This window comes from Lissotriton helveticus, chromosome 6 (assembly GCF_964261635.1).
Source record: "Lissotriton helveticus chromosome 6, aLisHel1.1, whole genome shotgun sequence".
Taxonomy (NCBI): Eukaryota; Metazoa; Chordata; class Amphibia; order Caudata; family Salamandridae; genus Lissotriton; species Lissotriton helveticus.
Window position 1 is genome coordinate 1,199,004,962 of NC_136067.1, and position 27,366 is coordinate 1,199,032,327.

At 44.3% G+C, this 27,366-nt stretch overlaps 1 protein-coding gene across 7 annotated transcripts in view; it reads left to right on the forward strand.

Annotated features, from left to right (window-relative positions):
* LAMA2 (laminin subunit alpha 2) overlaps positions 1–27,366 on the forward strand; it is a 3,430,794-nt gene that overhangs the window by 1,657,523 nt on the left and 1,745,905 nt on the right. For all 7 annotated transcript variants that reach the window (XM_078648920.1, XM_078648921.1, XM_078648915.1 and 4 more), the window contains one exon: positions 5,067–5,153. In XM_078648920.1, the coding sequence (XP_078505046.1) occupies positions 5,067–5,153 (87 nt within the window). The remainder of the gene's footprint in view (positions 1–5,066; positions 5,154–27,366) is intronic.

The window sequence follows — 27,366 nt, forward strand, 5'->3', positions numbered from 1 at the left end:
GTTTGTGAGTGACAGGGGCTGGGGAGCCCCCAGGAGGTTGGACGAGTCAGCCCTAGGCTGAATGACTGCATCTGCTGGCTCCACCTCCTGCTGGGCGGCTCTCTGAAAGGAAAGGAGTAGACAGAAAAAATAAGTGCTCAGGAACTGTCCTGAACTGGTTCTGACCAAGCCAAGGCCTCTCTGCCTCTAGAGAACAAAGGAAAGACTGGTATAGAAAGGGCTACCCAGACTACAGAAAATTAGATCATCCTGGAATCAAGAAGGAACCTCTGCCAAGGAGAAAGCTGGAAGACTGAAGAGGAAGGACTGTCCTGCTGTGTACTTGTGGGCTGACCTACAGTTGCTTCGCTGCCAAGGAGAGGGGAAGGACTTTGCTGTTGCTGTGTCCCCTTGCTTGAAGAGATGTCCAAGGGCCTGAGTAGAGTTGGCTCCCTGTTAAGAAGTCCCAGGAACAAAAGGACTTCACCCTGAACTCTGCTGTATGAGTTCAGCCCTTCCTAGAGTGCTTGGTCCAGTTGTGGTGCCTCTGGAATTTGTGCCTGCTGTTTGGGAAGCTGGACAAGAAGAAACTAAGACAAGCTGTAAATGTTCACGCATCGCTCACTTGCGGAGCGCATCCCCGACAGTGCGAGGAAATTCCTGCTGCCGCGAAGATCGAGATTGTCGCAGCGCCTGTTGCCGCTGCCAGAGCCGACGCATCCTTCGCTTGCGGAACGCATTTGCCCGGTGCGGGAAGATTACTGTCTCTGTGAACATCGTCGCAGAGCCTGTCGTCGCTGGGTGAGATCGCCGCACCGCTTGCTTGTGGATCGCATCACGTCGCTGGGAACATCGTCGCAGAGCCATTGCATCGAGGGACATCGAGAGGAGAAGATCGACGCTGCACTGCACATCGCCGCCGCAACTGAGATCGTCACCGTCCCGAGGATCATCGCATCGGGCCTTTGCGAGACGCTTCCTACAAAACCTGCGCACCGGAATCCATACAAGGTATCACCTCCCTGCCCATACAGACCGGATTCGTCGCAACACACCCGCTGCGTCCAGTGGGGCTGTCACATCGCCTCCCCAGGGTCTCAGGAGTGACGCATCGCTTGTTTTTCAACGCTGCAGCTTCCATTTGGAACTTTTGTTGCATCTAAAGGTACTTTTGGCTAAACGTGACGCAACTGTGGATTATTTTGACGCAAAGCCTAGAACTCTTCGAAAATCATATTCTTGAACTGTGTATGTTGGATTTTTGTCATTTTTGGTCTTGTGTGGTTTAGATTAAATAACTTTATTTTTCTAAACTGGTATGGAGTCCATTTGTGGTGTTTTCGCTGTGTTACTGTGAGTGGTGGTACAAATACTTTACACATTGCCTTTGATACGCCTGTCTGCTCGTGCCAAGCTACCAAGGGGGTGAGCAGGGGTTATCTAAAAAGTGTATCCCCCTTGCCCTGACTAGAAGCAAGGGTCCTTATTTGGACATTGGTACCCACCTCTGCCAACTAGAGACCCCCAGATCTAACACCCACCTACATAAATCTATCTAAACCTAGCAAAATAAAGTGCACATTGCCTATGTAAATAAATGTGAAAAAATACTAGCTACATCATCTTTTTTTGCTTACGACAAAATAAAATGTGGATAAATACAGATAAAATGACCAAAGATCAAATTTGGATAAATACAGACAGAAATGTTAAAAAAAATACTATAAAAACGGAACCCCTACATATGATGCATCGCTATGCTGAACGTATTAAAAATAGTGTAATTGAATGTGCGCAAAACATTTACAAAAAAATTAAGAACGATTAAGACACTCCTGCCCATCAATTTTATGTGGTATCAGCAATCAAGACTCAGATAAAAGTACCTGAACTAGAGGCACTGACAGGTTCAAACACATGAGGAACTTCAAAATACATTTCACACAGAAGAAAAAAATCAAAAGAAATTGATAAAACAACTACTCCTAACAAACTCTTAGGATGTGCTTTGTCAAATCTGTCTGTCCTTTTTAAAGTTACTTTTTGCTTCTGAGGTGTGTGCCTGGTGGTCACAGTCAAAACCAAAGGGGATGATGGACGGAGTGTCCAGCCCGAACTGCCAAGCCATGTCTTCCCTGGACCCGAAACAAGCATCCTGGGACCGATTCCTGGCTAATCAGCCGTCATCAGCCAGGCTCGCTTGACTCCAGTGGCAAAGTGAGCAAGGGACCCACGTCTGGGCATATCCTGCCAACTTAGGGCAAACAAAGAAAACCAAAGGGGATGATGGATGGAGTGTTGAACATTGCAAGCACTCACCCAAAATCAACTAATCTGGGTGTAATCCATCATCATTCTTTAGCTCACTCCGCCACCCCAGTTCAGACATGGTCACAGTCAGCGGGATCTGAGAGGCACGATATGCCCATACTTTTTTAATTTTAGAAAAACAGTTTTCCTACTTTGTATGGAAAGGCAACTGTCTTGGGACAGTTAATTCTGAGAGTTCTGCATTGTATTTTCTGTACAAAGCTCTGAAGGCTGAAATCAATACTGTCAAATGTGTGCACTGGGCTTGGGAGGGCTTGTGGAAGAGAGTAGGGATGACACTTCTTTATGCTCCCCCATCCCCCTGGCCAACAACCCCATGCTCCCCCCAGTCTCAGACAAGGGCACTAAAGCTTGTGTGCTCAAATGGGGGCATCAGACTATTCTTGGATCTCTTTCCTATGTTTAATGCCGCGTCATCTCCACTCCCTACCTTCCTTGCTACCATTCTGTATTACCAACTGCGAGCCACCTGTTGCACCATGCATGCTACCTTCCCTTACCCGCCAGAAACCCTTTCAGCTCTCGAGGACGTCCTCACTTCACCATCTCCCTGCAAATTGATTACTCACCTTCACAATAATTTGCAATACTCCTTTCCAGTTGTATCCCCAAAGGCATGAGTGGCTTGGCAGGAGGACATATTCTGGATCTATAGACACACAAGGGCAGTTAACTGCAGCTGCTCTCCCCCAACTATAGACTCCACCTCATCCATTTTAAATTCTTACAACGTTTACATTGCGCCTCACTGGAGCTTTTTTTAATGGGGTTGGTTTCCGTTCTATGCTGTCTATGGTGCAATTTTGCCACTGTTTCCTTTATCCACCTTGCCTGGCAGTGATGGGGAAGCATCCTTCTTGATAGAGGTCTTTGCCGTTCATCCCATGATCACTGGACACTAACCTTCCTTCACTCCTTTCGTAGGCTTCTTGGGTTAATTCAGATACACACCCATCTCTTGTTGTTGCCTCATTACTATGCTTCTTTTGCTCGCCAAGCATAGGGTTACCATACACTAAGGCAGGAAGCCCGTCCTCTCTTCCAAAGCGTGGTTGAATAATGTGGCATATTGCCAAGAACAATTGTCTACATTCTGGGAACTCATGCCACTGCCCGCCTGACCCCAGTATATATGGGAGCCAATTGCCGCCTTTCTTCACACTAGAGACTCCAATTTTCCTGTGGTGGTCACACCCGCGGATGGAATACAGCCAAATGGAGATGCAAGCTGCAAGCGTCCTTCTGTTCATTCCTAAAACCCTGGTTGCATTGTGCCCATGTTCTTCCTAGTTCAAACTTCCTCTATCTCACACCTATCATCTAGGCCTGTGCCTTCAGTAATGCTCTCTTTGGACAGTGTGAGCAGTTTATGCATTTCTGATTAAGATTATGTAACTGTGGCGTGTTCCATGATTGTTCCCCCTCCTGTCTTCCCCTTCCCAGACCTTTCCCTATTCCGTGTCCCCTCCAATGCTGTTGTTGTACTGTTAATATTGCAAATGCCAATAAAAACAAGTTTTCAAAAATTTAAGAGAGTTGAAATGCTTCAGCCGATGTGTAAGGCAGAGACTCTCCTTTTCTGTGAAACCGAGGGAGGTGCAAACAGCTAAACAAGCCTTCTTGCCAGGGGGCCTGCTTTCTTGAAAGAAATGTAAATATGCATGAATGGTTAATCTGCAAATGTAAAACAGTATTGGTTTTAGTTGGTGGAGTCACTTAAAGCTTTCTGCCCTCCTTGCACCACCAATGATGCGTCATATTTACAGTATGACGCATCATTGCGCAAGGAGTTACAGATACGTCAGTATTTCTGACGTATATGTATGGCGCAAAAGTGACGCATTGCTGGAGTGTGTCACAAAAGTGATGCAACTCAAGCAATGTATCCTTTCACATGGGGCAAGCCCCATGTGAAAGGGCCTGCGTCAGTCTTACGCCTGCTGTGAGGCAGGCGTAAGAAATTGACGCATTTGTGTCCTAGAAGTGGCGCAGTGAAATCACATAGATTTCACTGCGTCCCTTCTACGACTCTTTCTTGCGTCAATACGCCCACTTGCATCCACTTGCATCCATTATACCTGGCACAGGTATAAGGTGGCGCAGAGGGTTTACAAAGTGACGCATCTACCTAGATACGTCCCTTTATAAATATGGCGCAACAAGGCGCATTTTTTACGCCACTGGTGCGTCCCAAAAAGTGACGCACCAGGAGCGTAAATGTGACGCATAGCCTCATAAATGAGGCCCTTTGTTTTTTATCCACACCTTTGGCCCTGCCCGCATGCGCACTCATCCTACATCATCACAGTTCCCATCTTTTTTTTCAATACACTTCTAGCGCTGCTGTGGCCCGTTGTTAATTTTAAAAGGGTCTTTGCTGCAGATACTTTCCCGCCAGTGTCTTTGCAAGCCCCTCTGTTGTTGCAGACGCGCAGCTGAACATTTGTCCTTTTTCTCTGTCACAGAAACTCAGCAACAGGGCAAATAAGTCCGTAAGAACGTGACATTGGGATGCTGCCATTCACGCCTCTAGATCCAGTGTCGGCAGAAATAGCAAAACTGCCCCCCGCCAGGGAGTGGCTGCGCCCAGAACTGAACCTTTAGTGTGTGCCTGTGCGGGCCTGGGAGCGCGCGAGCATGCGTCCCCTCTCCATGTTACACAGTAATGCTTTCTGCTCAGGGATGGGGAGCACGCGGCTAATGTTTGTGTCTTTCTGTTTACTTCTCGGTCCTGTTCTCGCCCATCAACGACGCAGCTTTAGCCCTACATGCCACTTTGACCAAAGCCGCGGATTAATCTGCGACAAGTGCCCGCCGGGCTACGCCGGACAGCGCTGCGAGAGGTAAGATTGCTGTCAACTTTTGACCTGTTTCTGTTTGAAATCCACACCAGCTGGTCTTATGAAGTAGTCTGTGGCACAAAATGTAGTTTTGCTACCGTTTCAATGTTGATCTTAACTTATCCTGGGCCTTGGAAAAGTACGCAACCACATATACTTATTATCCGCACTTTTATTGTAGCCATTTGTTCCACTCAGTGCAGACAAACCAAGTGTAATAAAATGTCTGGCTATTTTTTCGTTGTGAATATCTTTTGTCGTTGTACTGTAGTAGATAAATCATGGTTTTGGATACGCCTCTACAGTTTCCATAATTTGCTGGGTTTTTTTCCTGTCACGATAAATGAAGCAGTGTACTTAAGACGCCGCGGTTCACATGCTGCACTGTTTGCTATAAAACCGTACTGAGAATGAGTAAGATTGAATGAAAATGAAAAATATCGTGGAATAAACCGTATCTAGGCAGAACTGTTTTTATGTTAATGACCGTATGACGTGATCACGCAATTCGGCACTCGTTTTGAGTTGGATTGCAATATTGGGTGGTAATTGCTAATTCACCCATTGCGAGTGTTTTTACCTGTATTGTGCAGTAGCGAGAACACCAAATTTACCAGGACCTTTGCCATATGGTTCGCAAATCCCTAAACTTTAAAGTGAGCGTAAAAACGGGGCTTTAAGTGGGCCGGGTCCTGCCGGTGCTCAGCACCCGCAGTTCTAAAAAGCAGGTGCTGAGACGGTGCCTAATGGGCTCTCCGTGTCAGTCCTCACCCTCAGGATGAAAAAAAAATCTTAACTCTGGAGCAGTGCCACCCTTCACTGCCTTTTTTGATATATCTTTAAAAAGACTCGTTTAAGTTCTTTCACAGTCCCACCATCTCAGAATTAAATCATTTTCAGTACTATATATAACGAAGCCTAAGTTGTTGCTAATGTTATCTTATGCAACTAACAACCATTGGCAAAACCAATAGTCCTGCCTTGTATGTGTAGTGTTACTTGTTATATTAAATATCTGAATGCAGACGGTCGTCACACTATGTTAGGCACAGATATTTAGTTTAGGTGTTTTAACCCACGCCCTTAAATACATCAGAAACGCCCCTCCGATAGACCCCCCCAAGTTTTGTCATCTCATTTAAAGACCAGGACCTATATTACAAGTTGTCGGAAATTATTCCCTTTGTTTCCCATCCGTGAATTGTTATGACTGGAGTCCCGGTAATTCCGGGGGCGGCAATTAACAGGGCCGCTCGTAAATAATCGCAAAGCGAAACGTCTATACAGATTATTTACGGGCGCTCGCGCTGCGAGACAAATGGCGATAAAGTTGGCCTACTGTCTGCTTTCTGTCAGCCATAATGCATCACTGTGTGTGTGATAGACACTCTCGCTTTTCTCTGTGTGCCCCAGTCCCGTGTTCTTCTGGCATCTCTCCTTTTTACGCGCAGCGCCAACAAGCACATCATTTGTTAAAAGAGAACCCTGAGTTTCTGCTGTCAGCCAGTCACCTGTCTGCATCCTTCAGGGCTACAGCTGAGCGCTATTCCTGTCCGTCTTTTCCCGTCTGTCGCCGGTGCAGATACATTCCTCCCCAATGCATGCGGACAGACCCTCGCCGAAGCCCTGTGGGTGGCATTTTATTGTCAGGCCCGGGTCACTGACGACGTCTAGTGCACGTGTCATTGACGGTGGAGCAGCAAAAATGAGGGAAGTTCCGGGAAATTAAACATACGCGTTGCTTTCATAAATTGGTCGTGGCGGGAAACTTCGCCGTGCAATCTCTGGCAGTTGGAAGGCTAGGCAGGCCTTTTATCTTTGCTGGCAAGAGAGAAGTGACACATGCCGAATGGAAGTCAACGATGGAAAATGACAGCTGACTGCAGCCCGGGCATGAGCTGGCTGGCACACGTTTCCCCGTGTTTCCTTTTATAAGGGCTCCTTGGAAAAATAAATTGGCACTGATTGCTTCCCGCAGCAATTTTGAATCAGCCGCAAAATACTTTAATAATGTTATAACTCCCACACAGCCTAAGATGCATTGCAAACACAAAAGCTGGCGCGACCGCAGAGTGTTTCCTTAGTAGAAAAGAACAATTGGCCCTGTTTCAAAAACGAAGATAACACAAGAGACTGCATGCGGTGTTGTCTGCCAATTAATGACTAAAGTGCCAAGAAGCTGCTGTATCTGCTCGTGGTGCTATAGCAATCCAGATAGATAGTAAACCAGCTACGTGATCTGCGCATATTACAAACTGAGCTTCTATATGTCCCACTGAAGGCCTATGAATTGGTGAGGGGGTGGGGGGATTAGGGGGTGGGGTGAGGGGGTTGAATCACTACACTTATATGCAAAGCAGATGCGTTTGCATCTCATCCACTAATATGGCCTGTCCAGGTTTCTGAAATATGGTCTTTATAGTTTTGTCAACATTTTGCTATTTCTTCCATACTTTACTCGTGTCTCATCTTATATTGCATCAAGTGCCTTGAACTATCTACTTATGACAGATATCAAGGCCATATAGCTTTTCAAAACCTCATTTGGTGAGTACGTTTTAAAAAAATGCAATAGCATTACTAAACAATTCAATTATAAACAAACTGGATTGGTCCTTTGGCTTCCCCAACCAGTAGGCTTTCTTCTTTGATTCCTTCTATGACAAGCCTGCCCAATGTAGGCCTAGGAGGGCTTGGTCGATGCCACGTTATAAGGATAATCAATGACTAAGCAAGTAAATTGGCCACCCTCTTCCATTCTTCCTATAACAAGAATGTCCATTGTAGGCCTACGAGGGCTTGGTTCATGTCACGTTCTAAGGATAATCACTGACTATGCAAATTAGTTTACTTTAGATTCATTGCTTGTAAATTTGGCTTATATAGAATGACTATCTGGAAACTTTGTCATAGACCTACATCGGACATTCATGGTAAACAAAATTAATGAACTACCCTGCTCCCAAAAGGTGTAGATTCACTACATGTATTAAAAAAACAAGTATATTTTAATAAGTAAAATGACACCAAAATGACAAAACTCCAATAAGTAGAACCAGAGATGTGAATTTTTAAAGTTTCAATTAAAAATATTGCCAAAAAGCCAAAGTGCCAACCCCAGTTATTTGGTGAAGTTGAACTGGGTTGAACTCAACATTTTTAAGGACAACCATGATGGAGCGTCAGTCAGGTATAGGGACCAGGTTTGTCCCCGGTGGAAAGTTTACCTTCTGACAGAAATTTTAATGGTAAAAACGTAGTCGTGGATGAGTCATCGGCAAACAAATTGCAAGCTGGATCCAAAGCGGGCCTCCATGATTCACATTTTCTGAAGAATGGGGTCCCAGCGTGTTCCTCGACGAAGGCAGGATAGATCAGATAGAGCAAAATCTGAAGTCTGTGCCCAGGAATGCCCCCACATCAACGAACTTACGCTCTGCATCGGTCTTGATGAAACCCTCAGCGTTCAGACTTAGAAATGTTTCTGGAAGTCAGGTCCAGCAAGTTGAAGGCAACAGCCAATTCGACATCTATGGCTTTGGCTCAGTGACGGTCCCAGTGCCTTGCCAGTTCTCTGGAAGAAGAGTTGTCAACAAGTTTCTAATTTCCAGCTTTTGCGGTTTGGCCAGGAGGAGTACAATCCAACACCAGCCGAGGGTCCTGGACCTGGAGGTACCACTTGGGAGATTAGGACTCACTTTAACAGAGTCCAGCAGAACAGTTCAGGGCAGAGTCAGTGGTACTGCTCAACAGGGCAGTTGGAGGAAAAAGCCTCTGGATACTTGTTGTGGCCCTATAGCTCAAACAAGAGGTCAGCCAACTGACCCTTGGAGTCACTGCTGGGGTCACAGGTTCAAGGCAGACAGGTCTAGACTTCGGGTTCTTCGGGCAGCAGAACAGTCCTTCCTCTGATTATGCACAGGTCCATGAGTGTTTTGAGGAGGGTATTGGGGGTGCCACATTTGCGCCCAGTGCAAGCCAGTGGTTAGGGGAAACATCAGGCCACTCTCTAACTAAAGCGGTACAAGTTCCCAGGGGTGACCCAGCCCACTTCTGTAGCATTTCCTATGTATTATACTGTAACACATCCAACAGTGTCACTCTTTCCCTAAAACCACCATGAAAAAACCCTTATTCTCCTTGTCAGAGCTCCCTGTGCCCACCCAGAGGTATGGCTATGGAAATGATCAAACCTTCCCTTATGATCCCAACTCCGCCCCCCCCCCCCACTACTGGTTTGGAGCCAAGCTGACTAGGAAGACAAAGAAAGGCAGGCCTAGGTGTGAGCTACATCTGTCAGTGATAGGATGGGGATCCTTTGACACTCGGGAAGGGGCTGAGCACAGCCACCCTGCACAAGGAGGGAAACACCTCTCTACACCCAAGCCTTTTGTCCACTGTCTTGGAACAATTCACATCTCACCACAGGAGAGCCATTCAACAGTGAGGTGACACTGGGCACTGGCACAAAGGCTATTTTAGACGTAGGCAGAGAAATTATAGCTTTCTAAAAGTGTAATTTCTAAAATAGTAATATTAAATCTGACTTGACCATTAAGTTGGATTTTAAATTTCTATTAAAATGAGTTCTTTATTCATTTTTCTAATTACTCTCAAACCAAAATCAAGTGTTATAATTTATTATAATGTAAGACAATGATTTCCTTTGGGAGAGCCAGCCTTGCCACAGTGCAAAATGATTAGGGGCCGGGGAGGGGGGAGGAGTTGGGGTGGGGGGGTCACTACCAGGACTTGTACAACACTAAATATAAATGTCCTACTTTTTATATACCATGCACCCTGGTCTATGGACATTTAGGGCCTCTTTTAGGGGTGGCTTATATGTATTAAAAAGGAAGGTTTAGGTCTGGAAATAGGTTTATTATGCCAGGTCAAAATGTCAGCTTAAAATTAAATAGCAGGGCTGCAGATGCAGGATTGGAGACATGTTTATAGTACTTCTTTAGTGGGGAGCACATTAAATGCCGAAGCCCACCAGTAGCACTTACTTTACAGGCCATGGGTAGCTGTAATACCATAATCTAGAGACTTACAAGTAAATTAAATGTGGCAAATAGGAATATGTCAGTTTTACAATGTTCAAAGGGAGAGCCCAATCACGTTACCAATGGTTAGCAGGAGCAAATTGTGCGGATTCTAATGGCCAACAAAAATGGGATCAATAAAAGAAAAATCTTGGGAGAGCCACACAAAGAATGGCAATTTCCAATAGATATATTTGTTTGCGAATGTATCGGAATCAATTGTTGTGTAATACCGATACATTCAAGAATTTAAATACAAGTCCAAGTCCCCCTTTTAGAACTTGACTCTCAGGATAACAAGGCAGAGCAGTTCAAGAGGTCTCCAGGAGGTGCTTTGGGGTACACATTCAGAACTCCCAATGCAACAAATAGCAGTCAATAAATTAATGTCTATTTAATGCTCTTTCTTTAAAAAAAAAGAAAGAAAGTAAAAGTACACTTATACATTAAAAAACTAAATACTACACTTAAAACGACTCCTTTTCCATATGGCAGCATTGTGTTCTCCTCCTTGATGCAATGCAGCATGCTAATAGTTGCTCTGATGCATTTCATCCAATCTCAGTAAATTTGCCCCTTTATTACCTGCTGGCCATAACATGGTAACGGCAATACCCCCGTAATCTTCAATATATCTTTTCTTTATAAAAAAAATATATATAGGCCTAAGAGCCTTGTGATGGTCTTAACCATCAATAGTAAGGCCTTACTGCCTTTAACATTACTTTTCCTCATCATTAAAACAAAGCTAAATGAATGAACACTAACATAATGTCTTTGTCAACAGAGACAATACAAAGTCAAGCTAGACCTAAACATTTTTAACAAAGTTTCCTCCATGAAAGGTTAACAATACATAAAGTCTCCCACTAGAGACAACGCTTTTGAAAATAACTAGACCTAAATATGAGCAAAGTTAACAAGAAGGAGAGGACTCCTAACATTATGGCAAGTGTTACTATTGGTTACTATGGAGCTCATGGGCTCAGACTGCGACCCTGACATGTTTACTGGTTCATAGCCGCGATATTGCTTGGCTTCCAGAAAGTGCATTTATTTTGATGTTTTCTTCTGCAAAGACTTCAGCCTTCATTAGTTGATAGCTCCCTATGCGATCTGATATTTCTCCTTCCTGTCCTTGAACTGCTGGAGCACTAACACTCTCTGCAAGCTGCCTGGTGCTCTTTTTCGACTGTTGTGTGACTTTTCCGGCCAGTAAACAAAACAAGAGTATTCTATGGCAATGATAGAGACCATCAGTTAGGAGCAGGGAAACGACTTCACTTAAGGCGTTTTTAAAGAAAGCCCTCACTCACCACCTAGTGATGACATGCTTCATCATCGGGCCCCACAGAGGGGACCTAGCATCCCCTCTGTGTGCTGCGACGCCAGATCTACTGCGGAGCGGGTTGGTGGGTAAGGACAGTGCTGTGCAAAGAGTATTAAGTGAGTGTTGTGAGGTTTAAAAAGTCTGTAGTGTTTCAAAATTAATTTTATTAGGATCACTAAGGACTTATAGATAAAATGATGTGTAGGAAATACGTCCACAATTAATTAAGTGGTAGTTTCCTAAGTCAGTCGACATGTTTCAGCCACGAAACGGTGTAAATTTACCTGGCATTCTTCAGGACTTGGTGTAAATAAACCCTGGCGGTATGGACTCGCTAAGGTCCACCCTTACCTAGGGACGTGAAAGTGAAAAGTAATCGTGAAAAAGTGCAAAAAATTAGAAAGAAAAGCTGTCTTTCTAATAACTCCTGGTTTAGGAGGCTTCCAATTTTCGGTTTCTGCACTTTAATAGTGTTTAGGTTTCACACCATGGGTCACAGGAGGGGGGTGGAGGCGTATTTGGCACACCGCCCTCGACGCTCGGCACCCGTGGTATACCTATAGCGACCCTCTGCTGGACCCCGAAGACTTTTCCGGCCTACATACCCTCTACTTGTCTGGATGGACACCCTCCTGTGATTAGGGATGGGCAAAGTTTAAATGTTGCTGGGTTATTTGCAAATTTTGGGAATTTCACCTTACACTTGTTCCATGAAAATCCCGAAATTACGTCATTACACAATATCGCGTAATTATGCCACTAGCCGAAGCAAAATTATAGCGCAGGATAACAAGAAGAGCGTGAACGACCAGAATTCAAGCTGATCTTGTTTGCAACATTGATGGTTTTGCGCTCTTTTTATTTTAGCACAAAATGCATTCTTGTGGCAAAACATTGCACTAAATGACAGCACTGCTGTCATACCAAGCTCTGGTGTAAGTCTGAAGCTGACCTCCTTCTGGCTGGGAAACCTTGAACTTGGTGAGGAATACCTGAACTCCAGGGAAGACGTTGACCAGCTGCACTTTTGAGTGGTTACACTACAGTCCAGCAGCTGCCCTCCCAACCCCCTCACATACACACTACTCTGACAGGCATTATGGATCAAGACACTTAAAGAGAGGGAGACGTTAAATCAATTTTTAAGTGACCTCGAAGCAGGCTAAACTGTATAGGACCTCATTAGAGATTGAGTGCAGCTTTCCAGAGGCTCCATTCTGATGTTGAACTGGGATTTAAACTGTTCTGTTCCTGGTCATTCGATGGATTGATCCGAAATGTTCTAACACTATTTTGGCTCGCAGTCGTGTTACTGATTTAGACCCGAGCCTCGAGGTAAATGGCCACCGCAGTTCCTAAACACATCGATTTCACAGCGTTTTCAGCTTTTTCAGCGGCTTTTGAGTGATTCATATACGGAAGCGAGGTCAGAGCGGGGGCCGATTACAGCACCTGGAAGTGCTCCGAGCGCTGAGCACTAAGCTCCAAGCTCCGAGCGAAGTAAGCGAGTGAGCAGCACGGGCAGTGGGCCTGGGAGGAGAATAAACCAGAGAGTTTGGGAGAGAGGTGTGCAGTGTAAAGAGGGGCTAAGATTAGGATTTGGCTAGAGAGTTCTGACATTTAGCCCTGCACCTTGCCTCGACAGCCCCGGATGCCCCAGCAGCAATAAAGGACTCTAAAAGGGCTCCAAAAGAAAAACTGGTGAGTTTCAGTGGGTGAGAAGTATGTAGTTGTCGGGACGCCATCTCAAAGTGCTTACTGTTGCCGTGAGGGGAACGGCCATTATTGCACAATACTTTTGTCCTTGGGAAACAGCTTCTTCATCATTTGCCACCACTGCTATCTAGCACCGTGAGGGGCCGATCAGAGGACTACAGCCCCCAGAATCCTCTGAGCTCGTGCCCCCTGTGACGCTGTAGTTGTGCCGGTCTGGGCCACTTTATTTTCATCTTTGATTCAGCACAATTTCCGGAATTGGACTCCACCTTGTTGATCTCTAAAGTGAGGCATAAAAAAGTCCATTGGAGAACAAAGAAGTTGTAAAAGATCCAGCAAGAGAAGTACATTCTTGAGCGTAAATTGGAAGCTTTGGACCCAGTACTGCGAGATTGAATCCGCTTGATCATACTCATCAAACATTCTGACGGGCCCAAGAGGACCCATGACAACACAATTGAAGCATTAACGATTGCTTACCACTTGTTGCTCTCCATACCGGTGGCTGAATCCTGTGAGGGACGTTATCCTGCTTTGGACCCGCTGCTCGCCCCGACCCTCCTCTGGCAAAATCGCGGACCGCGCGCTGCCCGGACTTCATCCCCCAGAGGGCAGCGCTGTCCCGCGAGAGGCGAGGAGCAGCCTCATTTGATCCCGGCTGCATAAAGCTCTACGAGGGCTTCCGCGTTGCGGGCGCGCGCGGGCCAAGTGCTGGCCCGTCTGCGCCCGTCCACGCCAGGAAGAGGCAGGGCCCCCCTCTAACCTCCAGATCCCCTTCCAACCTGAGCGGACGAGTAAGGTACTGTGATTCTCACTTCTGAGCATTCATTGTGCAAGTGGCCAGAGACTTTCGAACTTCTGATATAACTTGGCATGACTAAACACACTCCTATTTGTGTTATATAGACTTTTGCGGCCAGTATATACCTTAATTTTGTATTTCTGTGTGTATTCGACCTAACATAGCTGTAATGAGTAAGCAGAAAGTAGGACAGGATGTTGTTGGGACCCTTGATGCTTTCCTCTCAAGGGCAGAGTCAGTATTAATTAAGGAGAGCCAATTAACAGAGAGTAGGCTATCACTTGAACCCCTCCCATCCCAAAATAGACTTTCCTTGACTCCAGTACTAGCGGAATCCAGTATATTGCCTGCTTATAATGTACCCCCCCCTGAAATTGACTTGATACAGCAACGTGACCCAGAATTTGTAATAAAGGATACTCCTCCTATCCTCTTATCTGATACTGAGCTTAGTCCTCCCAGGCCCGCGGTTAACACTAGAGGTAAAAAATCTAAAGCAGCCGCAGTTCTTGTTGCGGAACCACCTCAAAAGAAAAGGAAGAGTCGAGGAACATGTAAACAAAATAAATCTGGGTAGAAATTAAGAACCACTGTAGACGAAACAAATCCCAACGATGGTCCCCCCAATGTCACTATTAATGCCCCACTCACTATGACAGCAAAGACTGTGGGTGGTATCCAAGGATTTCTGGGGAAGACTAGAGACAATGGTAACAGTGTTATTGGATCCAATTTTACAAAAATTATCAACTGTAGGTGCTAGGCAGACTAAGTTGGAGGGGATGGTAAGCCGTAAAACCCCGGTCCCACAAACAAATAATCTGGAGCCCAACCCAAGGCCGTCAAACAAGGGGGTGAAGGGTAGGGAGGATGGTCAAGCTATCAACACTGTTGTAGCTAGACAAGTGCAGACCGGGAGCTTTGCCAATGATACTACTTTACACACCTCACATATCCCTACTCGAAATGGGTCCCATCTTCCAAACCCTGGTTCCTCACTAATAGAGGCTGGTAACACAGCAAATGTAGTGAGGGGCATATCAGGCGCTAAATCGTCTGTACACTGTCAAAATGAAGACATAGAGAGGAAAAGGACTATTCAAGACTACCGTGACAACCCTACGAAATTATCACAAAACCTTAATTTGCCCCTGGAGGCAACCCATACACGCTTATTTTGTCTAATGTACCTCCTTTATTGCATAATTCCTTTGAACACTGGTCGACCTTAAGGAATATGGGGGCATATTACCAACAAGTAGTGATATTTATAGCTAAATAGGCTTAGCGATGATTTTTTTTATCGCCGGAATATATCGCTGAGATAACGTGCTATTAGCAACGTTTATCTCCAAAGCGATACATTTTTCCGGCATTAGCGGCGAAATGCGTGAATATCGCTGAGAATACAGCGATATTCACGCATTAGCGACAAAATGCTCTTAGCCATGTTATCCACCTCCCATTGGATAACATGGCTAAGAACTGGTCTGGGCAGGTGTTAGTATTTGGAGATATTCGCGCTTAGCGTGAATATTTCCATCGCTACGCCTGCCTTGCTAATAGGCGATAGCGACGTTAGCGACTGCTTTCAGTCGCTAACTGGTTGGGTACGCCCACTTTGCATGTCATTAGCGATAAACATCGCTGACGTGCAAAGCGGGCCCCAAACCACTCGCTATCGCCTAAAAGCTGTCGCTAACATCATTTAGCGACAGCTTGCTAATAGGGCGATAGGCAATTATCGCCGCTTTAGCGGCGATAATTCTATCGCCCAACTTGATAATGTGCCCCAAAGCTTTATACTTCCTTGGTCTAAGGATTGGCATGAAAAACACCCTCTTCTCAGAATTTAAAATGGCTCGGAAAATAAGGTGGTTGGGTACCTCCAGAAATACCTTACACGGGGATTGTGTGGTATTACACCAACAACAAGAGAGAAAGGGTAAAACAGTCACTCCCATACCACTTGAGACTAATATATCTAAACAACAAAAGAGTACCAGATGCACAAATGTTGAATGACAGAACAAAATGGGAGAAAAAAATGGGAGAAAGAAGTGGGAGAAAAAGCATAGCTCAGAGAAGAAAAAGAACCCTCAGGCACCAACTAGATATGTTGGTTGCCAGTTGTCTTCATCGGGTCCTTCTTAGTGAAAACTTAAAATGCTACGTAGTCAGAAATAACAGTGCTTAAATAAAAAGAGTGTGGACTACTCCCCAGAAAAAACTTATTTAATATAGGGGTAGTTCTAACTCTGTTAAAAACAATTGTAGAAAGGCGGACATATATGAGGTTGAGTTAATTGGAACCTAATGTCCTAAAAGGTCGACATGTTTCTTGCGAGAGCCCAAATTCAGCCCAGCATTCCTCAAGACCACAACAACCCTGGCCTCATGTTCAGTGCTCACTATGGCACCAAAATCATACAAGGCGGGGTGAAACCAATTATTTAAAGTTTAAAATCATAAACTTATCTGTGAGTTTATACGCGCAAACTTCCATATAAACATTGTCACAGTTGCATGCTGATCAATCTGGAAAGATATGGTAGATTTTTTGCACGTTAATATTCAATAGTTTCATTAATAACTAACAATAGATATACTCTAAGGAAAATCATTTAAAGGCAGTAGCTATGTATCGAAACCCCCACCTGTCATCACAGTTTGTGGAGATTACATTAAGTTAAACTCCATTAATTAAATTGCTACATTGTTAGTGACAGTCAATTCAAAAGCATTAGATATTTGATTCAACATCCTGCCAGGTCTGTATTAAGCATTTTATGACAAAATTTGTCATAAGACCTCCGTCAGTTTCCTTGACAAGGGGCCAGGAAAATTTCTTCAAAAAAAGGCGTGCCCATTAAAACATTTACGATATTAGGAAAACTCAAAACGCCATTAAAGAGGACCACTTACTCAGCTGTAGAATGAGAATTACCCCTTAGGTCCGTGGCAGGGGAAAATCTAAACGTCAAGGAAACTGACGGAGGTCTTATGACAAATTTTGTCATAAAATGCTTAATACAGACCTGGCAGGATGTTGAATCAAATATCTAATGCTTTTGAATTGACTGTCACTAACAATGTAGCAATTTAATTAATGGAGTTTAACTTAATGTAATCTCCACAAACTGTGATGACAGGTGGGGGTTTCGATACATAGCTACTGCCTTTAAATGATTTTCCTTAGAGTATATCTATTGTTAGTTATTAATGAAACTATTGAATATTAACGTGCAAAAAATTTACCATATCTTTCCAGATTGATCAGCATGCAACTGTGACAATGTTTATATGGAAGTTTGCGCGTATAAACTCACAGATAAGTTTATGATTTTAAACATTAAATAATTGGTTTCACCCCCCCTTGTATGATTTTGGTGCCATAGTGAGCACTGAACATGAGGCCAGGGTTATTGTGGTCCTGAGGAATGCTGGGCTGAATTTGGGCTCTCGCAAGAAACATGTCGACCTTTTAGGACATTAGGTTCCAATTAACTCAACCTCATATATGTCCGCCTTTCTACACTTCTTTTTAACAGAGTTAGAACTACCCCTATATTAAATAAGTTTTTTCTGGGGAGTAGTCCACACTCTTTTTATTTGAGCACTGTTATGTCTGACTATGTAGCATTTTACGTTTTCACTAAGAAGGACCCGATGAAGACAACTGGCAACCAACATATCTAGTTGGTGCCTGAGGGTTCTTTTTCTTCTCTGAGCTATGCTTTTTCTCCCACTTCTATCTCCCATTTTTTTCTCCCATTTTGTTCTGTAATTCAACATTTGTGCATCTGGTACTCTTTTGTTGTTTAGATATATTGTGTGGTATTAACCTTTGTTTCGCCATCCTTGGTACGGGCAATTTTAGAAAGGGGAAGTACTGGACTCGTTAACCCTAATGATATAAATATTCTCCCTCTTGGTTATTTTTACCAACCACGAACACATCATAAATTCTGTTGGCCATCACTGGATGGTGGAGATTTTAGAGAGAATAATAAGCCTGGATTTCGGGTCCCTGTGAGTAATCGCTTTGATGCCTTGAACCAACTAGAAGATGTTGATTGACTGGTCCCGGGGACCCATACTCAATCTAATTCTACACTTGTGAGCCCTGATAAGCGCAACTCTGGAATACCCTGGGTAGCATATGCCTCTCTATCTAGTTCCACCAACAGCCATTACAGGGAAGAGGTTCAAGATTTGAGAGCTCAAATTGCAAAATATCCTCTAACTTTGTGGGCTGTTCAAATGTATCCCAATCATATGGTAAGGAACCCGAGGGGCTTTTGGGGTTAGTTACTCCTAGTTCTGCCGTAAAGAACGATTCACCACTTTGTACCATTGCCTCTTGGAATATTGTGGGCATTCGCTGTAAGCTATCCAATCAGCTGTGGTGGGACTTTGTACTTCAAACTGACATATTGTGTCTACAGGAAACATGGGTAAAAGAGGTAGTCCATTTAAATGGATATAAGAGCTATCATACACCAACAATAGATGGTTTGAGTGGTAGGGTTAAGGGTGGTCTGTGCACCTACATTTCAAGTGCTTTGAGGATTAACGAAATAACCATGTGTGCAAATGTCCCTTATTATCAAACACTCTTATTGAACATAGATGCAAATCACTGTATTGCCCTAACTAATTTTTATAACAACATACCACTAGCCGAAGTAGCATTTGTTACAAAGAGTATTATAAAATTGCTGAAATCCATTTGTGATAATAAGAGGAAAGATACAATAATGTTATTGGCAGGCGATTTCAACTGTGCGTTATGTCTTAATGATGTGGATAATTTATGTGGGATTTTAGTTGAAGAGGGGGCATGTTCCTCTCATTTTCGACATTCCACTTTAGGGGAATGTCTTAATGAATTATTTTTTTCGCTTGATCTAGGATTTATCAATGATCTGTGCCCCGTACCTGTCTCTATGCCATGGACTTTCAGTGGTAGGGGTCTGTGTTCTACTATAGATTACGTCTTAATTTCAAGTAATCACGTGGATAGCCTTCACTCATTCCATGTTTCAGACATCTCCATTAGCAATCACTTTCCTTTATGCTTGTCAATTAAGTGGTCTTCAAGTAAAATGGTCAAATCCAATACTAATGATCATTTGCTAGAAAACATTGCCCTTTGGAGTGTAAATGGCTTTTCATTGCGATGGAGTATGGTGGATGAGATAGCTATAATTAAGACAGTGGTGAGTAGATGTAAAATTGCCTTTGAGACATGTCTGTCAGAAACAGCCGTCCCAGATAATATCTTAGCCGCATTCCTGGCAATATCTAAGACTATAAAGCGGAAAAATACTAACCGTCCCAAGAGTGGATGGTTTGATTCCAGGTGTACTCAGGCCCATACCCACTTAAAAAGGGAGCTTCATAAAGGCCCTAGAAACCTGGTTGACCTGAGGATAGCTAGACGGGACTATAATCAAGCAATTAAGGACAGGAAAAACATCTTGAAGAAGAAGGCCTGGGAGGCATTATGCACGGCCGCATTGGCAAATGACAGCATAGCATTCTGGAAGGCTGTTAAAATGCCTTTTCTTCTATGTGAGGCCGGCCCAACCATCGAAATAGCTATAAGTGAGGGCCAATGGATCGAGCATTTTTCAAAAGTATATAATGGTGAAGGAAATCCTGATATATTAGACAGCAATGTCAAGGACGATCATAAATCGAATCCATCCCATTATTACTTTGATTTGTTGTTCACTTTAGATGAAGTGGAACAGGCACTCTCTAAAAGTCGGGGAGGGAAGGCCCCTGGACCTGATGGGGTCCCCGTTGATCTTTTTAAATCAAATATTGCCATTTGGGGGCCCATCTTACTCCAGAGAATTACTGCCAGTTGTAGCACCTCATTTCCTTCTACCTGGGTAGAATCCACTATTGTGCCTATTTTTTAAAATAAGGGGATAGGCAGGACCCTGGATGTTATAGGCCTATTTCTCTACTTGATGGTGTAACAAAAGTATTAGGCAGAATAATTTTGGAACGCCTGCAGGATTGGGCAGAGGAGAACTCTGTTCTATCCGACCTGCAGTACGGTTTCAGCTTGAAGATGTACACAGCACATTTAAAATAGTGACTTACTTAAAGAAAGTCTTGAGACAGGAGAATTCTATGATTATTTAGAGCTTTATTCTGGATATAATATAGAAGAATTTAATAATGTTTTAACTCAATAATGTACTAGGCACTTTGTCTTTATAAAATTATCAAGATTATATTTTTTATGTTCTTATACTATGTATAGATATTTTTTATCATCATAGATTATTAATTGTTGCACTTTCTAACTTGATACTATAAGTACATTTCTCTTTTTAAAATGTAAATCATGTAATGATGTATTTTATTGTATTTGTGCTTTTATGATTGCTTTATGAAGCAACCGAATAAAGCATTCTGAACTTGGACTTTGGACAGCACTGCATTTCATGTAGAGGCATATACATTTTTTTTAATTTTCCTGAAATTTTGAATTATTATGTGAAGGTACATTATGTACATTTTAAACACCTCTATCTGTGATCTTGATGCATGTTTCAATGGAAGCAAACACAGGCAACTGCAGGGCCCATGGTTGCCATGGTATGTGTCAGAGATGCTCTACTGATCTGAGCACACTGTCCAGAGTGTTGCATACTTGTCCAGAGTTCTACAGCCTCTTCTAACAGAAAGGAGATACCTTGAGGGGCTATCATTCTGTGGTAGAAACACAAAGTAAAGGGAGTAGATACTGAATATGCCTGAGTTTATTTGTCCAAGCCTATTCATCAGAGGCTTCAAACGTGGGAATTTGCGGTCTGTAATAAACTTCAAGACACCTGCAGCAGCCCACACTTTCAAGGCAAGGGCTTGAAGAAATTGGCTCTTTAATAGTGCAATATCTCAGTCACTCATGAACTGTTTGTCACATGGTTTGGACAATTTTGCTACAGGGCACTCCTCTTACCACTAGTGATAGCAGCTAGAGACCCTATGCATTGGGAGTACGGTCATTTAACATAGCCTGGCACAAACTGCTCATTCCTTTCAGATTTAGACTTCACAGGAATTCCTTAGCTCGTTAATCCCTCTGCACTACTGCGTTCTTCTCTTGGTAACAGCAACTTCGCTGTAAGGGCTCTGGGTCTGCACTCCTGTCCATCTAGTGTGTTCCTCTGCTTGGGTTATTTCTTCTTCTTGGCGGTGTCTCACTTGTCTTCCATGGGGGAATCATAATATGTGCTTGCAGTTCCAAGTCATCTAGGTTCTAAACGTCCAGCAGTGTGACTGTGAGCAAAAGTTAGAGTTCATAGTACCCACTTCTCCTGGGCACCATCTGCTCCAGCCGCTCCAGTCACAAGTCTACAGTGCTCTGAATTTGAGGGTGCTATAGCAGGTACACCCTTCCCACTCAGCCGGGGGTAATCAGGGAGCTGCTGCCACCAGCCCCTGCATGAGAGTCACTGAGTACAAGCCAGTAGTAGGTGCAGCGTAGGGCTAATGAATGGAGTCTACACTAGTATTGGTCTTTCTGTCTTCTTCCATGCCCTTTAGCTCATTTTAACTCTGCAGGAGTGTAAGAGGGGAGTTGCAGAATTCTGAATGTGGTGAGGTTCAATTCATTCTAGAGACGCTGCAGCATGCCTCCACCTCTCTTTGACCCAAAGAAACCAGCCCACTGACTGTCCTGCTGACTGTCCTGCTTCTTAACAGCATATTGAGAAGATACAAAATGATAATTTTCTAACATTGTGTTTTATCACTGCAGGAGCATGTCCACAGATTAGCAGGTATACATGGCAGTCCTTTTGCTGGCACAGTCCAAAGCTGGACCGTCCACCTTGTGTTGTGAGCAGAAGAACCAGCCCAAGGGCTGTGCTGCACTCCTGCTGCCATTTTGTCACAGCTTCTTTCATTTCCTGGCCTCCCATTACCCTCCATTTCTGCAAGCTCAAAGGGAGGTCATGGTTGGGCCAGGTAAAGTCACAGGTATACATACTACAGTTACAGGCTCAAACAAACCCCCCCCCCCCCAAACAAGAGGGATATCTATAGAGAAAGTGGTGTATTTCAATGGTTAAGAAAGCAGGAGTTTGTAAGATTATTACAGATGACCTCTGAAGTCCATGTTGCAGGATCAACGGTGTATATGATGAATGGGAGCAAAGGTCTCACCCATGCACCCCGCAGTGCTCCCACGGTTCTTTTGCCCATAAAAACATTGATCATGTTAGTAGTCAATGAAATGATTAACACTTTAGTGATCTAAGGGGAGACCTGCTAGATGACAGGAGATCCTGTCCTCATAGTGTTTTATATCTGGTTAATGATTATCATGAGTTCAGTGCCCCAACCTACAGAACTCTCCAGTTCCAAGGAGGTGGGCCGAATTGCTCTCAATGCCCAGGTGGAGCAGCTGGGACTGGCACATCAGATTCCAGGGGTTTACCACAGATCCTTGTGTGGGAAGCTGGCCTGGTATATGATACCCACTAATGTAGGTGGGCACCTTACACCAGTCCAGACAACCCTTATAGGGATTTAAGAGAAATCTATCCAAGTGGTAGTTGTGGAGAGCAGCCTTCAGGCTTAGTCTTGAAGGAGTGTAAAGCAGCTTGTTTTTACCAGAATGCAATCTTATAGTATAGATTAAATGAAAAGGAACCACACAAAGTATTTATAAAAAGATGTATTTATTACATAACACTATCTAGTATGTTACAGTTTATCCTACAGAGAGATAGACACAAAGCACACAATATTTAATCAAATAAGTCACATAAATAGCACTAATACAGAGTGGCCCCAGGTGGGGACCAAACCATATACTAAGAAAGTGGTATAAGAATCATGACTCTAGTCAGGACAATGTCGAGAGGATGTAGAATTGCTGGGGACCCAAAGAACCACCTAAGGTAAGTAAAAAGGGACCCCACGGAGAACGTGTGCAGTGTGGTAACACAACTGCGTGCTCCGTACAAGTCTATGTGCGAGCTGCGGTTGGTCTTTTAAATATTAGGAACCCTTCCCAGTGGACCCTGAGGAAACCCCGTGGAAGACAGAAGTTTGGAGCACCACTCAACCCATGGATACCATGGAACCCAAGTTACCTATCCCAGAGAAGCCGGGTGCATAGGTGTGAAGTGGCATCCCAAACCACTGTCGAACCCAATTGAGGACTTCAGCAAAGTGCCGCTGCTGGAAGAGGAGAAAGTGTCCGGAGGAATCCAAACATGGATTCTTGATGGGGAGGACCTGAAGACAGAGGGGACAGAGTATGTGTCACTCAGGGGAGACCAGGAGACTTGGATGACTAATGACGTCTGATGTCGGGTGCTTCAGGAAGGATGACGTGACCATGACTCTGCAGCTGCGATGATCAGTCGATGCTGAGGATGACCAGGACCCAGATGCAAGCTATCCCACAAAGGATGTCGAGTGCTGAGGGGTCGGTGGCCAGCGGGAGCACCAACAAGCCTTGGCAAATGCAACTCATGCAGGAAATCAAGAAGGTGCACGGTTGGGACCAGGAGACTCACCACAAACAGGGGAGTCAGGGCAGACCCGAGCACTCAAGGGAGCCCAAGGAAAAGAAAGATGACCCTCAATTGGATCCACAGGCCAGAGGCACAAGAATCACAAGAGGACCTTGAGCAGCTCACCAAAAGGAGCAGGCCATGGTGCCCAGGAGGCGGTGTGACTGAAGATCTTGGTGCAAGAAGTTGCCGGATGTTCGGGCTACTTAGAGCCCAAAGCACCTGTTGCACAGTTTTCAACAAGGATATGCACTTGCAAAAGTATGCATTGCACAGGGGTTCAGTTAATGCAGCCCCCACAAGGGCTTCTGACCTTAAACTAAGGTGAGAGGGCAGCTCGGGCCTCGGGAGACATAGGTAGCCACCACCTGTGTTGTTGAACCCTTCAGATTCCGTAGGAGCTCAGAATCAACAGGCCGGTCAGCAGTGTTAAGGTGCCTGCAAATACAGGGAAGTGACTCCTTCACTTCAAGAAAGATTTTTTCCAAGTGTCTCGGATGCTCCACAGGTCCTACACAGATCTGTATGGTGCACAGGCACAGATGAGGCAGCAGACAGAAAGGGAGATGAAGTCAAGCCCAAACAAAGTCCGGAGTTCCCAGACGGTAGAAGTGCAGTGGTTTCAGTTCTGAATCTTGTCCATGGCAAATCTAGGGACCTACACACAGGTAAGCCCTTAAGTACCCTAGGGAAAGGGTTGGGAAGGTTCAGGGGACTCTCCCAGGGGAGGGTCTGGACAGGGGGGAGGTTACTCCTATGTCCTTTGCCCAGTTGTGCACCAGAGCTGGAGCCAATGACTCCCAGGCTGGTTTGAACTGGAATAAGCACAGGGACACCAAATGTGCCCCTCATGCAGACATTCAGGCACTGTCAAGCGCACCCACCCAGCCTTAATACACTAAATCCTCTTTGGGAGGTGGTCACACCTCCCTGTGACAGGATGCCTATTGTTCTGCCTTTCCCTGCTCGATCTTTGCTCAGCAGCAAGAGGGCAGAAATGTGTCTCTGGTCGGCAGCAACCATTTTCTGCTGTCGGGGACTAGAAGGCTGGAACCGGGAACACTGAAAGCCTAACGGAGGGCTCTCCCAGTGCCTAGAATCATACCTCCCACACTTTTTTGGTGTGGGGGTACGATTCCAACATATTTGATACCAAATATGATAGGATTCGTTGCAGCCGTTTTCGAGATGGTCATCGTGCGGTCACGCGATTCCCCTCTATATAGTATATGGCTGCTACACTGACAACCCGGGAGAATGGACTCCGTAGCCTGCAGGGGTGTCCTGCTCATGCAGGGGCACCCTCTCATTTAGAACCAAGCACACTGCCCTCAGGATATTAAAGGCCTACTAGAGGGGTGTCTGATAGGTTTTAAGTGCAGTGACCCTTAGATATGGTAAACCTATATATATCGTAAGTGGTGCATGCACCAACTTACACAGGCTGCAATAGTTGGCCCTTATTCCATTTTGAATGGTCTCTCATGGGTGGCATAACACATGCTGCAGCCCACGGGAGACCTCTGGAGTACCTATGCTCTGTGTACATGGGTACCATATACTAGGGCCTGACAAGGATACCCTAGTATCCAATCTGGGATGTACCTAAGTACTGAACACAACAGTTTAGGGAGAAAGCAGATAGGCTGAGGTCCTTATTAGCAGGATCACAGTCAGACTATTAAAAGCAGCATCACATCAAGCAAAACGTGGGGGTAACCATTAGAAGCAGATGCTACTTTCCTACACCTTGCATCAGTGTTCTCCTTCTATTACTTCACGATGTAGCAATCACCTTTACTTTCTTGTGCTGTATCTCCTCTCTCTGTGCAGCTTCTCCAGAAGGCAGCATTTAATGTGTTCGACTCTTTGTAGGCTCCTCTTACATGGATACTTCCAGCAACCCTTTCTTAGCAGAAAGACAGGTCCAAGACAGATCATATGCACTTCCAGCAGAAAGTTGCAACTTCTCTGGTAATGTCCCCTTTACTGACTGGTAAGATGACTGTCAAGGACACAATTTTGGTTATCAGAATATTCTCTAGCTCCCTGTGGGTTGTTATCTATACTGTTCAATGAGAAGGAAAGTTTTGGACAATGACTTGTGTTTTCCATCACATTATTATTCTGTATTTCTAGATAAGTTTGTGTCGCAAATGTGTTCCGCCTATTTATTACACTTGATTTTTCCCTTTGGCTCACCTGGTTTTGGGACCTTTAGTGTGGGTGAGGCTTCATACCTGCTTCCTATTCCCCGGCAATGTCCTTGTAAATTGGACTGCACGTTTACCGCCAGTGTCTGCCTTAGAAGATAACGCAGCTGTGACAAAGCTAGGGTAAGGGGCTCTGGGCTGTGTACACGTGAACATGGGCTGGATGTGATAGACTACAGTTGTGCGCAGTCTGGTAGCTGTACACAGGTAACCTGCCTGTGGTAGTTCTCACCCCTTCTCTGCGAGGCCTTTCCCCCGTGCTAAGCCTTTTTTTGGCTATTTGGGGTAGTTTGCGCTTAGGCCGCTGTAACTTTTTGATCACATAAGGTATCCACACCAAATTTGCGCCCTTTTCTTCCAACATTATGTCAGAAAACCAACATTTTTTACACAGTTTTGGCATTTTATTGGGATATAGCATATTTTTGCTATTTTTTGTGCTTTTAACCTTCTTCCAGTTAATGGTAGAAATGGGTATGAAAGCAATAATGGATCCTGGAAATCTATACATTTTAAAAGTGTACACACAATTCTGAATTCATCAAGGGGTCATTTGTGTAGATTTTCAAGGTTTCTTTATAGAAACTAACAGTTGAATATAGGAAAAATGGAAAAATATTTGAAAAAAATAGCCATTTGTGCCTACGTTTTCATCTTTATCTTCTTCTAATTATGACAGTTGTTTGAAAGCAATATATCATTACATCCGCTGGAACTTTCTGGTTGTGGAGATATATAGGATTTGTAGGTTCATCAACAATCCGGCGAACGCAGAGCCAATAACTGCGCAGCATCATGCTATTGTTTTTTATTATGTACCGGGTATATAGCAATTCATTTGGGAAAATGTATACATGGAAAAATAGGTATGAAAGACACCTATGTATTTCTGAAATTGAAACAAAATATAGAGTTTAGAAACAGTAGATATTTGCACATTTCCGAAATTGTGAGTACCCATACTAGCATGAAAATTATAGGACATTTTTCAAAGTGACTTCTTTTTCACACATTGTCTTTCATTTGGAAGGCAGAAACGCATCGAAAGTCAATAGGTAATAACAGTTGCTCTACAATTCTGTGTTACCCTAAGTCTCCCAATAAAAATGGTAACTCACTTGTGTGGGTAGGCCCAGTACCCGCAACAGGAAACGTCTCAAAATGCAACGTGGACACACTTTATTTTTACAGTGAAAACTGACCCTTTTTTTGCAAAGTGACAAGCTGTAGATTTTGAACCCTAGCTCTGCCCGCACCTAGGGAAACCTAGCAAACCTATATATATTTCAAAACTAAACACCCTGGGGAATCCAGGATGGGTGAGTTGACTTGCTCCCGCCAGGTTCTATTACATAGAATCCCTTGCAAACCTCAAAATGTGTCAAAAGAACACATTTTCCTCACATTTCTGTGGTGGAAAGTTCTGGAATCTGCGTGGATCCACAAACTTCCACCCACCCCACATTCCCCACATCTTCTAAGAAAGATGGTACCTCACTTGTGTGGATAGGCATAGTGCCCGCAACAGGAAACAGCCCAAAACGCAACACGGACAC